This window comes from Talpa europaea (genome assembly GCF_964194135.1).
Source record: "Talpa europaea genome assembly, chromosome: 7".
Taxonomy (NCBI): domain Eukaryota; kingdom Metazoa; phylum Chordata; class Mammalia; order Eulipotyphla; family Talpidae; genus Talpa; species Talpa europaea.
In genome coordinates, this window is record NC_140074.1 from 20101957 (window position 1) to 20115651 (window position 13695).

At 45.1% G+C, this 13695-nt stretch overlaps 1 protein-coding gene across 1 annotated transcript in view; it reads right to left on the reverse strand.

Moving 5' to 3' along the window:
- MTAP (methylthioadenosine phosphorylase) overlaps positions 1 to 9015 on the reverse strand; it is a gene marked incomplete at both ends in the record, with an annotated part of 42407 nt that extends 33392 nt beyond the window's left edge. Inside the window, 2 exons of the mRNA XM_084238464.1 lie at positions 194 to 280; positions 8983 to 9015. Of these exons, the coding sequence (XP_084094590.1) occupies positions 194 to 280; positions 8983 to 9015 (120 nt within the window). The remainder of the gene's footprint in view (positions 1 to 193; positions 281 to 8982) is intronic.
- Between the last annotated feature and the right edge of the window lie 4680 nt (positions 9016 to 13695).

A 13695-nucleotide genomic window follows, 5' to 3' on the forward strand; every position in this document is an offset into this window, starting at 1 on the left:
TCTCAATATGGTCGAGTCCCAGGCATCCTTGGTTCCATCATGGGCGGCAGCAACAGGGATCTGGCTCCCCTCAGATGTGGGCAGGCAGCTTGACTCCCAGGACAAAAGCAATTATAATAAATTTTTTATCTTAAAAATCAGGCTAGCACAGGGTCAGAGGAAAAAGCTAGTATCTCCACTAACTGATATGAACCTTGCCAAATGGTGTATCCACATATTTTTCAGTTCTTCCTTCTAAGATTTCTGGATCATCCAGGCCTGTTCCACCAATGATTCCAATCTAAAGGAAACAATAAAGAGATACCATATTTGTCATTTTTCATTCACGACAAAAATCATTATTTTAAGCAAATTCATTTATTCACTCCATTCCTGTTAAGTCTTAATTTTTTTTTTTTTAAGATAAGCTGAACATTACTGAAAAAGTCATTCAATGAGCATTTGAACAGCTCCTGCATGCCAGGAATAATTAAAGCACTGGGTACCTTTTTGACTGTATCGCATATACTGTGGACTATTTGGAAAACAACTTAGCATAGGCAGGTGCCTTCACTAGCTTAAAGCTAGAAAATCAATCCTAAAAATAGACAAATATGATTGTAGACAGTACTTCCCAACCATTTTCATTTTCTCTACTAAATTTAGGGCTATGGAACAGAGAATGTCCAAAGGACTGTAAGGATAAGGGAATATCCAGGATACCTCTTTGGTAATGATTTTTCCTTATTACCACATTTGATAAACAAGCAAGATTTTCTTTCCTTTGCCATTAAAATCATAGAGATGTAAGGATTACAGATAGAGGAATGAAAAATCAGCCTCATGTTTATTTTTGAAATTGTTCATATACATATAACTTACACACATATATATGTGTGTAAATATGAATCATACAAAGATAGGTAAAGTTTGTGTTTTTGCATTTTCCAGAGACTATAGAACAGCACTTCTCGTCACAAACTTCTGAAGTTAACCTGTACTACACTAGTCTAACTTGGTGACAGAAACACACTAAAACAATTACAAAGATAACTAAATATTAACTGTTAATTAAAAACCAAATAAGCTAACAGATGACACTTTACTAGAATCCTAATGGGAGTGACAAGAGCATTTCTTTGTAAGGAAAAATTAAAATCTATTACCACTACATTTCTACTACCAGAAAACAGCCCCTTGAGAAAAAATTCCAGAGTTAAGAATTAACTGATTTATCTCATTTATTATTAAATAATTTTCAGATCTGACCGCAGAAGCTGACTTACATTAATGAGCGGAAAAATTGTCACCTTTGTGACCCTGAGATTCCTGGAAAAAAAATCTTTAAAAACAAGAAAATAAGATAATTTAGTGAGCTTTTATTTAAAAATTACCAGTTCATGGATTCTGAACTGGAAAGGGGTCCCTACAACTTCCACAAGTGACTAAAATATGCTTTGAAGTTGGCGCCACCTAGTGGTACATTATTGAAACCACAGTTGGTTACGTATGCTCTACCAGCCCACATTTCTCTACCTGTTACAATTTAACAACGTAAAGACTAACCATTATTAATTTTCAAATCAACAGAAGTGTTAACTTAAGTCAGTACATTTAAATCATGCCAGTGCAATAGGATTTTTTGCTTTTAAATCGTTTCATGCAAACCTAAACCTTCCTCTAGCTGGCCTTTCCTACTCTATCCTTCGGAAGCACCAATGGTCATGGGGGGTTTTATTTTCTGTCCAACACATCATCCCAGACCACAGATGTGACTAGCTGATTCTGATTACCATTTGTCTACTCTTCAGGGATTCAGCTACTCATGAAAGCCTTGGCTTTTTAAAACAAGCAAACTAAAAAGTAAACAAACAAACAGCAACAAAAACCCAAATAACACAATACCACTTTGACTTGGAAGTTTCTGGATGTTCCCTGGGCCATGGGATCTCATACTCTAGATTCAACAGTGGACTCTTAGACTCGGATATACAAATCAATCTGTCTTCAAAGTGCCCTCTTAGCCACAGGTAAGCTAGTCCAGCATTGCAGGGCAGGGATGATTAAGAAATGCTAAATAGTAGGTTGAAGTCCAGTGTCTTCAGATGTATCCTCAGCAGCAAAGCTTCTGTTCTCACCATCTTGGCTATATGATGATCCTGCATTAAGTCACTGCCAACTCAGCGCTCATCAGGGGACATTCAGTACTGAGCATGGAAGTCAGAGTTGCTCACCGGAGAGTCAACGTGGGGCCTCTGGCACTGGAATTATCTGCAGGTGAATCTGGCCAGTCACCCACATGTTCTAGTCATTAACAGAAACCTTATCTTGCAATGGATACAGAACAATGTAGTAACTGAGTACTGCCATGCCAGGGAACCAACCATTTTTCTGGCAGACAGAGGCCAGTGGAGTCAAGATGTGGCCAATGTCGCCGCCTACTGGTACCACAGCAAAGTACAACTAGGATGAAATGCCCAAGTACAGATTGTCTGCTCCTGTCTTCCTCCTGGAAGTAATTCAAGTAAACTTAGCTGCTTTGGTAAATAAAGTAACTGTCTGAGCCCCTGCATGTCACAGGCATGTTGCTAAGTGCTTCAGCAGCCTGATCTCGTTTGATCTCCATAACCACCCTATAAGGTAGACCTTACAGTACACCCATTTTACAACAGGAAAGAGAAACGAAATGAAAAAACTTGTCCAGGAGCAAATCCTAAGTAGTGAAGCTTAGGTAGGAACCCAGGTCTTTCAAATTCAACCACTATGATGTACGACTTCCTGCATCTCATAATATCACAAGGTATCACGAAAAATGTTAGTCTCCATGTCATCATGATACTGATGTGGAGAGAGAATTCAAGTTCTTGACCAAGGTCACACACTTCAAGATCAAACTTCAACTTAGAAACAGTGACACTGGACATGTGAGTGAACCACCTGGCAGGGGAGAGGGGCCCTCACTGAAGACCTCATCTACATACAGGAAGCCTCCACCCTCTGCCCACAGCACAGGCATCCTAGACTGCCTGGCAAATGCACTTGGGCACAGAAATGGAATTCTGTCTGCCTTACTCAAGATAAAGTTCTTCAAGGTAAGGTTTGCTAAGACTTTATAAGCATTTACTATAAATGGTGGCTTATTGGGCCAGAACAGTGACTTCTAGCAAGGCTAAAAGGGCTCATATAACCCCCATCCACTCTGTGTCTATTTCCCCATGCACTCAGTTTCAAGAAGAGCACTTTAGGGTCTGGCCACACTGCATTAAGGAACCTATAGCATTTCAATAGAGTAGTCTTAAAACCCCATAACCCCAGGCCATTGAAACTAGCTTCAATCAGGAAGATAGGCTGCCTGAGGAAAAGAGCATTTCCATCCTTCAGCCCTGGTTCCACCAGCAGGTCTGGCAAACACAGCAGGTTAAAAAGCCTCTTTATCAGGCCGATGTGACTTTCAGGTTTCCTGGATCTTGTAACATCTGGAAGCCCAGTTGTATTTGGGTGGCCAAGCACCTCAGTTGGATGCCTGTTCAAAATGTGCAAAATGATACTGAGGCCATCTCTTCATCCACCCCCCTTCTATAAACCATCCTTGTATGTCAGGTTATGGATGGGGGGAGATCAGAGATGTGCTATATGTCCCACAGAAGGAATCATCCTGCTCCACATGCCTCTGTGTCCCTAGGGAAAAAAGTAGCCTTGTTGGTGATTTGGTTTCCAACTGGGGTCTGTGGGTTGTCCCCCAGTTTTCTGAGTCCCCCAGTTCGTGGACTCTGACAGCCGTGTGCTCAGTCAGAGATTTCAACAGGAGAGAATGTCAGGAAGATGCACTGCCAACTGATAAAGCTTCTCTAAAAATTTATCAACATAGCCAGGACTCTGCTGTGAGACTATTACATAGATGGCTGTGATCTTTATTATACAGAATTCACATTAAGGATTTTAGTTGCTGAATTAACATTTGTTACCACTCTGTTAAATATGCTATCTGCTATGTACGGACAACGAAGTCTTTTGATAATTAAAGAAGGAAAATGCCAAGGGAAACAGTGTGATCAGCAGTGCAGTTTTCAGAGAATACAACACTAACATGTCTTCATTTTTAACTGCATGATTTTTAAAATTGCAGTAACACTGGTTCAAAACACCGTACACTAGGGCCTCCCCTGGTGGCGCAGCAGTTGAGCGCTGGGTTGCAAGGCTGCCCGCAGCCTCTGTAGTGCTGGTTCGATCCCCGGCCACCGGCGACGGTCCCACAAAAAAAAGAGCACCTGCACCCCTATGTTTATAGCAGCACTGTTTACAATAGCTAAACTTTGGAAACAACCCAAATGCCCAAAAATAGATGACAGGATCAAGAAGATGTGGTCCATATACACCATGGAATATTACTCAGCATTCAAAAAAGATAAACTCATGCAATTTATAGCAACATGGATGGAGCTGGAAGGGATCACGCTCAGCGAAATAAGCCAGAAAGAAAAAGAAAAATACCGGATGGTCTCACTCATAGCAGGAATCTAGAAAACCTAAATAGGGACCAGGAAAAAGAATAACTTTAAGAAAGAAAAAATCAAAATCAACAAATAACTATGAACAAGAGACACTCTACGGGGGTGGGGGCGGGGAAAGGAGGGCTTGGGGTAAAAATAAGGGGGTTGTAATTGTATGGGGAATATAAAAATAAAATTAAAAAAAAAAACACCATACATGCTTTAGGGGTACAGGTTCACACCTCTTCAGATGGCTGTCCCCACACCACACCCACCACCCAGGTTCCACCAGCCCCCCATACTCACATTTTAAAATGTGATTTAAAAACCTGAGAACATTTTTGATTAGCAAATACTTTCTACTGTATTGTTCACAAGGTTGCATAAGTTCCTGAGTAGTTACAGCACTTATTAAATGCACTATCTGATCACTGGGGGTAAAAAGGACAAGAGGAGAGCTTATAAGGCCCATTCTCCAAGTCTAGATTCCAGGACATGCTCCTCCTCCCTCATGCCATTTTGTTTACTGCCCACCACCCACTTACCTTGGAAACACATCCCCATTCTCATCACAGCAACCACGCGTAGCAAAACTCCTTTTCCTCCCCCAGAGGGTAAACTGGACAGCTGCCTGGGGGAGCCCTCCCTCCCTCAAGCTTCCAGAACGACCTCTTTAATCCTCTGTGTGGTCCAGCATTTATCTGCGGTCCTCTGGGACAGTGACTGTTAACACCATGGCTGCCCATGTGGATCCTCTCCCTGTTACAGGGCAGGGAGAGGGGCATGCCAGACCCCCCCAAACCTGTCTGCTCTAAATAGGTTCCACCCACCATCTGCCTCATCAACACAAAACATATGAGACTTTAATGAAAAGGAACTTTAATACAATTAGGAAACAACACAGGAAAGGCAAAGAATATAGTTTCTAAATCAAGCACCCAAAGTTACTCATCCCCTCGTGGGGAAAAGTCCATCCATGCAGGATTGGCCCAGAGCAAGGCCCCAAAGCCTACCACAAGTCTAAAGTATCTTCCAGTGGGGACCCACAGAAAAGGGTCAGAAACAACCAGAGAAGTCTGGGAGGAAAAGAGCAAAATCAAACCAATATAAAAGCTGCCAATGTGAACCTCCCCACGGGTTTCACCCACATCTGTGTCACCCAGTCCACGACCAAAAGGCAAGTGCAGTTTCTTCATGTGTCTCTCTGCTCCATGTGCCTCCTCCAGGTCTCCTTCTGGCTCCATCCTGCTTCCTTCCTTCCTTCAGTCTCCTCTCAGCTTCTTCTCTTCTCTTTAGCTCCACCTCCTTTGGGTGGGGCAGGGAACCTCGAACCTCCCCCTTTCCTGGGGACCACCCTGTTACATCCCCACCCCCACCCCTCTTCTCCACCCAGTTGTCACCCACTGTTTCTACAGCAGAGGCCCTTTGCTGCAGAGGGAGGAATCCTACACTCCTTGGCTCCAAGGAGTGTCATGGTGGTCCTGCTCTCCCAGCTTGTAAAGATTCACGAGCAAGCCTTCGTTTGCAGCTTCCAGGTCAAATCCAGAACCTTCCTGTTCTTCTCCCTGCCCTCCCCACACCTCACCCAGCTCTCTGTTCTACTTGAATAGAAGGTTCCCTCCATACTTCTCACAACCTCCACCACCACCCTGGCTTCCTCACCAAGGCCTCAGGCCTGATCTCCTGGCTATCCCCCTGTCTGCTGCAGCCAGAGGGAGTGTGTCTGAAAGGGTAATTCAGAGGCTTCACCTCTGCTCATAGCCTTCGATGGCTCCCAAAACATCTAGAATGAGATCCAAATTCTTCATGATGGCTCCAGCTGCTGCTCGGTCAACGATGACACCAAGTTCTAGACCCACTGTGGTGGGGACAGGAGCTCACATCCCTTCAAAACCTGAGCTCCGGCGGTGGCAGCCACAGTCTTCCAGGTCTTTGCGTGGTTTTTGATGCTCATTTTCCAGGGTTAGCTTAAGTGCTAATAATATCTCCCACTATTTGTGGGTCTTTCACTCCTACCCCTAGGAGCTTGTAGAAGGTAAGAGAGCTTGCAACATTACCAGAATTTATCCCCAGGGTTTGGCTAGTACTAGATAAATATATTTGAAGAGGATTCTGCCAGGACAGCTAGATTGAACGGTATATCAGATACCTGGGTTTAAGCTGGCCACAGGTTGTGTGATGCTTGTGAACTTGAAAACGCGGCTGCTTTCACGTGCTGCTTGGAAGAGGCCTGCGCGGTGGGCTGGTCCTGCCCGATGCCCAGCTGGAGACTGAGGCACCAGTTAGACGGCTGGAAGGGGAGGGAGAGACCCAGCCTCCGACTGCAATGATGGTCTGTCAAAGACCAAATGAACCATTGCAGGAATCTGAGCTCATGCGCCACCTGTCAGTAGAGGCAGCGCCCCACCCCACCTTGTGGCAGCCCTGGGTAGGGGCAGGGTGGAGAGTGGGGCCGCAAGTCCCCTATACCAGCTCCTCAGGCTGCGTGACAGCTGAGTGCACATACAACACGGGGCGCAGAGACCACACAGAGCTCAGAAACGTCTGCCATGGAGCTGGTGGTATGACAGGTCCTAGGCCCATGTCATTCTGACATTCTTGGGCCTCTTTTTCGTCTGCAAAAAAAAGGGGGTTGTATGGCTAGTTTTTAAGGAATCCTCCAGTTCTGCCATTCTAAGAACAGGGGATCAGATAGTTTTGAGGAGCTATTCTGCTTCGGACATCAGCACCTTGTGTATTCTATATAGAATGTTGCCTTGGCAGTGAGAGGGTTTGTTGCTGACATCATGGGTTCCCCACCGCAGAGCTGTCACCTGTTCTAACCACAAAGACAGAAATCAGCAGGCAGTCTAGCACTCTCTGTACCTCTCTGTTTTATATTCAGCAGCTCGCCAAGACGAAAAATACACATCATTCAATATTTACACCAGGGCTTTCATCACAGGCCATTCCACACTTAAATGCTGCACTAATTTTACAGGGAAACTGTGGTTGGCAGAAGATTAAATCCGATTAAAGTGAGACTATTTTAAATACCATCTCTCTATGTTTTTAATATCACCTTAAATATATTCCTGCTTGCCTGCTAAAAGCTGTGCGTTAATGATATCTGTCCTAATAATTTAGTGGCTGGAAAAAAGGTGCTCAAGTTTAATCCAGCTCCTCCACTTAAAATGCACTATCATTTATTGAGTGTCAACCACGTGCTAGACAGAAAATTCCAACCCTCCCAGCAAGCTCTGCAGTTAAACCCCCACTTTATAGAGGGGTACCAAGGAGCTTCCATACTTTGCCCATGAGCTTCCTGAGAACTGTCTTGCTCTGTGACTGGGAAGGAAGAGGCTGTCTTCAGCTATTTGTGGAATGCAAGATTCTCTTCAAAATGACATAAGTAATTTCTTATCTAAATCTCCGCCCCACCCCACCCGACCTCACCCCTACCAACAAAAATGTCTCAAGAGCTGCAAGGTCCCAATAAACCAATCACTGAGCAAAGACACAGAGATCCGCAGAGATTTGCCTTCTCCCAGGAGAAAACAACACACAGCGGGGACTCAAAAGATAGGGCAGCCCATGCCAGAAGAATTTCTACAAGTCAAACAAGTTAACTGAGTTCTTAGCCAATCATCAGCAACCCAGAAGAGGTTTTAAGTTTCATTATCAATTTTTTCCTCGGCACTGTAATTCTACACTTTCTCTTTCGAGACACCAACCAGGAAAGAAGTGTTTAAAAGCCCCTGGGAAGCTGGCGTGCACCCCTAAACTCATGCCCTCTTCTGGCCAAAGCTCCCATCACACCACGTACCCTGAAACCTGGGCTCGGAGACCCCGGGAATAAGCAAACGGTTTCACTTTCAAGGTTGCAAACAAAACAGTTGCAAGGCTGGGCTCTCCAACGAGGAGGGGCCTGGTCTCCAGGACTCCCTCTCAGTGTTCTGCTGTTTTTGTTTAAAGTCTCCGAATCCCCACAGCATTGCGTCGCGAGGGAAAACTTCAGGACACAAAAAGGTCTACATTTTGGAAGAAAAAGAGCCGGAAGCTGGCAAGAAGACCCAGCACGCAGTTTTCCCACGTGGGCCGCGGGCGATGAGCAGCCAGAACGGAAGCGAGAGTCTGGCAGAGGCAGAAAACCCGAGAAGGTCCGGTCTCATCAGCTGCAGGGGCCAATCCCCGAGCACACACACCCCAGCCCCACGCCATCTCCCCAGAAAAAAGTGGAGCTCGGGAAGCCCTGGGGCGCGCGCAGCCCCAGCCCATCGCCCCTCACCAAATAGCTTCTGCGAGCCCAGCGTGGCGAGGGTGTCCCTGAGCTCCAAGGTGGGAGTGGGAGCTGGTGTGCAATTGCTCCCGCCTCCCGCGCCTGGGCTGGCTCGCTCGCGCCCGGGTACCCCAGACCCGCACCACCGCCGCAGGGGCGCGCACAAGCGCATGGCCCGGAGGCGCGGTCCCCCGGGGCGCGAACCAGAGCGCACCGGGCAGGGCTGACCGTGGCCACAGGGACGGCTGATCTCACCTTCACCGGGGTGGTGGCGGCACCTGAAGCCATGTCAGCGTGAGGAAGGCGCGGAGCCTCGCCAAGCGCGCGCAAGAGGCTGCGGTGGCTGGTGCGCTGGCGGGGAAGCGCGAGCAGGTTCCAGCCCGGCGCGGGACGGAGCAGAGCTGCAGCGTGGGGTGCCCTGGCTCCTCCTCTTCCTCCCCGGGGCAGCTGGATTGGCTGCTGGTGTGGGCTCCCCTCCCTCCACGCCCCTCCCCAAATCGAGATTCCCGCGTCCCGCCCCCTTCTGCGGACCTTTCCGGTTTTCCGTCCCCACCCCAACCCCCAACCCCCTTTATAACTAATGGGTTGGTGATCGTGGTGGTGCAGAATGGAGGCTGTGCATTGAGCGCTTGGCTGTGCCAGACTTTAATCAGCTCCGTTAACTTTCACAAAAAAATGCTCGCCCTGGACCAGCTGCGCCCTGGGCCCCCGTGGGAAATCTGACCAGGGCGCATTCCAGAAGCTCTCGCGGGAGGCTGGTCACCCGGAGGAAGCTGGCTATTCTTGAAGATTCCCTCCAGCTGATAACACCGTTCGGGCGCGCTGTGCTCGCCCACTTCCCTGACCGAACCCGGCCTTTGTTCCTTTCTCTTGATTGCTGGAGGGCAGTGGAGGGGTGGGGTGGACCCCAAACTCAGGGTTGACAAAGAGGAAATGAACAGTCACAGGCTGCTGGACAACCTTTCTGATTTGCAGGCTGTGGTTTACGCCTCTTCAATTTGAGGGGAGGGTTTTATGGGGAGGAGACACTGCCCCACTTCTAGCCTGGCTCTACCTGGCCAGGGCCTTCTTTAACCCTTTCCACCCTGGAGCAACGTCCAGTATCCCAGGATTCAAAATGCAGAACTCACATCTCCACCATTTAGCACCGGCTGGTTGCCCCTGACTTCACCCAACCAGCTCCCACCATGCACGCCCCCACCCAATCTCCACTAGGATAATCCCTTATTCTTAAAATCCCCCTCCTTTCTCTTACTGGCATGATCCAATTTAACCTGCCTCGATGAATTAAGCTCTCCTGAACAAAATACTAGGTGGCAGTAGTGTTCCAAGACACTCTGGTCGTGGCAGGATGGCTGTGAAGGATAGACTTACCTTTTTCCCTATAGCACCGCGGAGCCAGACACAAGTACAATTCCTGTCAAATATCGCTGTCCCCGCGCTGCTTTTATCACCGATTTAAACTTTCACTCTTTATTTGCTCTCTTGGTCTAACTTTTACAATGTGGAGTTTTCTTCTATTTGTTTTAAGTCATGAAACCGTCTTTATTTTAAATCATAAAGTAAAATGGCAAAAGAGAAATGAAGTAGAAGACTGGTGTGCTCAGGTAATGGGGAGACATTTCTAGAGGTTTTCTTACAGCCTTTCTGCTAATTGCTTTGTGGGGGCAGAAGCCCCACTACTCTGGGGAGCCTGAGGTTTTATGGCTGCTACCCAATTATGGAATCTTGACCAACTTAGGAACTTTGAGGTGACCGAAGTTCAATTTCCACCTAGTCCTGCATGTCTTCCAGAAGACAGATCCCTAAACAAGTTATTTCTTGTAAGCATTAGCGCACCCCCTCTCACAACTCCTCACCTTCCCAAGTGAGGAGTTGGAAACTTGGGTCTATTTAATTGGCTCGTTCTAAATTTCTTCTACTTGTCTTATATTTATTAAGTGATTATTATTTAGACTAAAATTTTAAGAAAACAAGGAAAAAAACCCTCCATTCCCCCATTAGCAGAGTGAAAAAGCATAGTAAATTGGCACAAGGAAAGAAAATGTTATTTAAATAATATAATTTATTCAAATCTTTACAATACATTTTACTGTGGCATACTTTGTAGAGAGAATTAGAAGTTACCTTTCTCTAAAAATATAGCAAGTTTTAGGTGGCAGTCCCTTGTAATAACCTTTCATGAAAATGTAGTGTCCAGTGATGACATATCACTTGGCATCTGTATTCTTTGTCAAGGGGAGAGCCACAAGTTTTGACATATGATAAGCAGGGGTGGTTTTGACATATGATAATCTCAAATAGTTGGAGATTCCCCCTGACTGTTTAATCCAATCATTGCAATCCAATCAAGTTCTCCTGTCGTTTTCTCCCTCCTTATTTTAGTCTAAGTTCATATGACCCTAGAAATAGGAAGAGGAGGCTAGAAATATTTCCATTCCAAGTCATTTTGTCTTCAAAATTCACTTCAAATTGTATCTATCCTTTCATTTCTGGAGACCCTGTTGAAGATGACAAATTACATATGTGGATGTAGTGAAGAAACATCCAGTGTTCCACTGACCCTAGAATAAGCCTGAACATTAAGAATATATTCTCTTGAGCAAAACGCCTACTTATCCTGGAATCCTGGACCCTTCATCTCATATGAAGTAGAGTTATTATAGGATAAGTGAACTGCAAGATGAAAACCTGAATCCCACGCACCTCCCTGGTGAAGAAGGGACATTCATTTCTGCTCTATATAGAAAAGGACTGAGAAATTACAGATGCCGAGTTTTATTTTAATTTCACAGCATAATCAGCTCTTCTCAGCAGGAACTGAGCAGGGACTGAATGGCGACATGAGAAGAGAAATAAGTTTGTTGTTTAAACCACCAGGCTGTGGATTTGGTTCCAGCTGAACTAAGACAATGAGTGGTCCATAAAAATGGCCCTTGTGTGGCTAATACTCTTCATTCTGCTTGTAGAACTTCAGGTGCACCTGTGGGCAGAGGAGAAGAAAAATGAAGATATAAGAAATAGCTCCAGAAAGATTGTTTATCCCCCTCCACCCCCCAATATATCCATTGCTATTTTGAAATAAAGTACTACAAATAAATGGGGTTATGTTAGTCCTCTGAGCGTCTTCAAGGGCAACAATAAAAAGAGATAATATTTATTAAAAAATGCAATCTTAATTTTATCCTCATAACTGAGGATTTGACCTGGATGCTGCTTTAATCCCCATTTTATAAATGAGGAGGCTGAGGGCCTTCTCTGGTGGCGCAGGTGGTTGAGCGCCACGCTGTGAAGCTGTCAGCAGCCTCTGCAGCACCGGTTTGATCCCGGCGGCCGGCAATGGTGCGGCAGACCTCTCCTGCCGCACCCGCTGCTCCCCTCAGCAGTGTACTTTGTCAGTCTGCCTGTTCTGATCTCCGCTCTGGCTCTGGTGAATTCTCTCACCCTCCTGCACTCTGACTGTACCCAGTGCTTGCATAAATAAATGAATAAATCTTTAAAAAAAAAAAGAGAAGTCAGATTTTGTATAAGTGTGCTAAGGGTGAGGTGGAGACTGTCACTGGATACATTTCCTGGTCTTCCTAGAGAAAGAATTATCTGAGTTCAGTGTTAAGGGATTAAACCAAGAAATTAGGGAGATGGTGTGTGTGTGCGTGTGTGTGTGTGTGGTGCGTGTGTGTGTTTGTGAGAGAGAGAGAGAGAGAGAAAGAGAGAGAGAGAGGGATATGAAGGGAATTGAAGTTGTAGAGAGTTTAGATCATTAAATACCATATGGTTCATAAAAATTAGAAGTGTGATTGACTAGATTTTATTGTAAGGAAGTTGTTGGTGATCTTAACCCTTAACATGACAAAAAGTTGTCATTGCAGAGCCAGAAACAACTATGAAGGAAATACCAAAGCCAGTGAGACGATACTAAAATGACTTTAGAATTGCGACTGGTTGGAAACTTGGAAAGGAACCCATGATGGTGATGGTAGAGAATTCGGTCTACCTAAATCAGGCAATAAAAGGAAATAAAAAATTAGGTTAAGAACTTGGGAGGTGAAAATCACAAAATCACTATGAGGGACATGCATTTGGAAGTTCTCAGTTGTGCAGCAATTGTAGAAAAAGGACCTTGTAGGTTCACTTGCAGTATAGACAGAACCTCTCAGAAAACAGGTGACGCTTGGCCTGTAACCTGGTCTCATATCTCACTTATATAACCACATCGAGGTTGTTACCAGCTGACCCAGGACGTCCAGCTCAGCCAAGTACGCCCTGTACTTGAATAAGTATGGGGTGACCTGGTTTGCCTGGGAAAATCCTGCTTTATGTTATATAAATCCAATAAGATACTTTAATTATTGTTAGTGTTTCCACTTTCCCTCTCCAAACTGTCCAAGTTTAGGAGGTGTGACAACCATAGGGACATGTCTTGTAATCTTGGGAAAGTTTTGAATACAGAAATGAAGTCATACAGAGAGTATAAATACCTTCAAGTTAAGTGAAAACAAAGTCCTATATTTCTTATTTAAAATTTTTAGAAGTATATAAACAGACATAGAATTTCACAGGTTATCCTTTGTAATTTCAATGTAACATGCTATTATTTATAAGTCTGATTTTAAGCTAAAAGACAAAATAATTTGACTAAGTTTTTATACAGTATCAAACTGTATAAGATACTTGATTTGCTATATTTCTGAGTCATATCAACAGCTTCAAAATAAGTATAAAATTAATTCTGTTTCAGAAAATACTCAAGTTTTTTAAAAAAGATTTATTTTATTCACGCATATAAGAACTGGGGTACAGGCGAGATGCGCGGGAGGGAGGATGAGAGGAACAGAACAGGCAGACTGACTGAAATACACTGCTGAGGGGAGCAGCGGGCGAGACAGGAGAGGTCTGCTGTGCCATGTGACAATCCCCTGGCTGGCCGGGAATCGAACCAGTGCTGCAGTGGCTGAAGACAGCTTCACA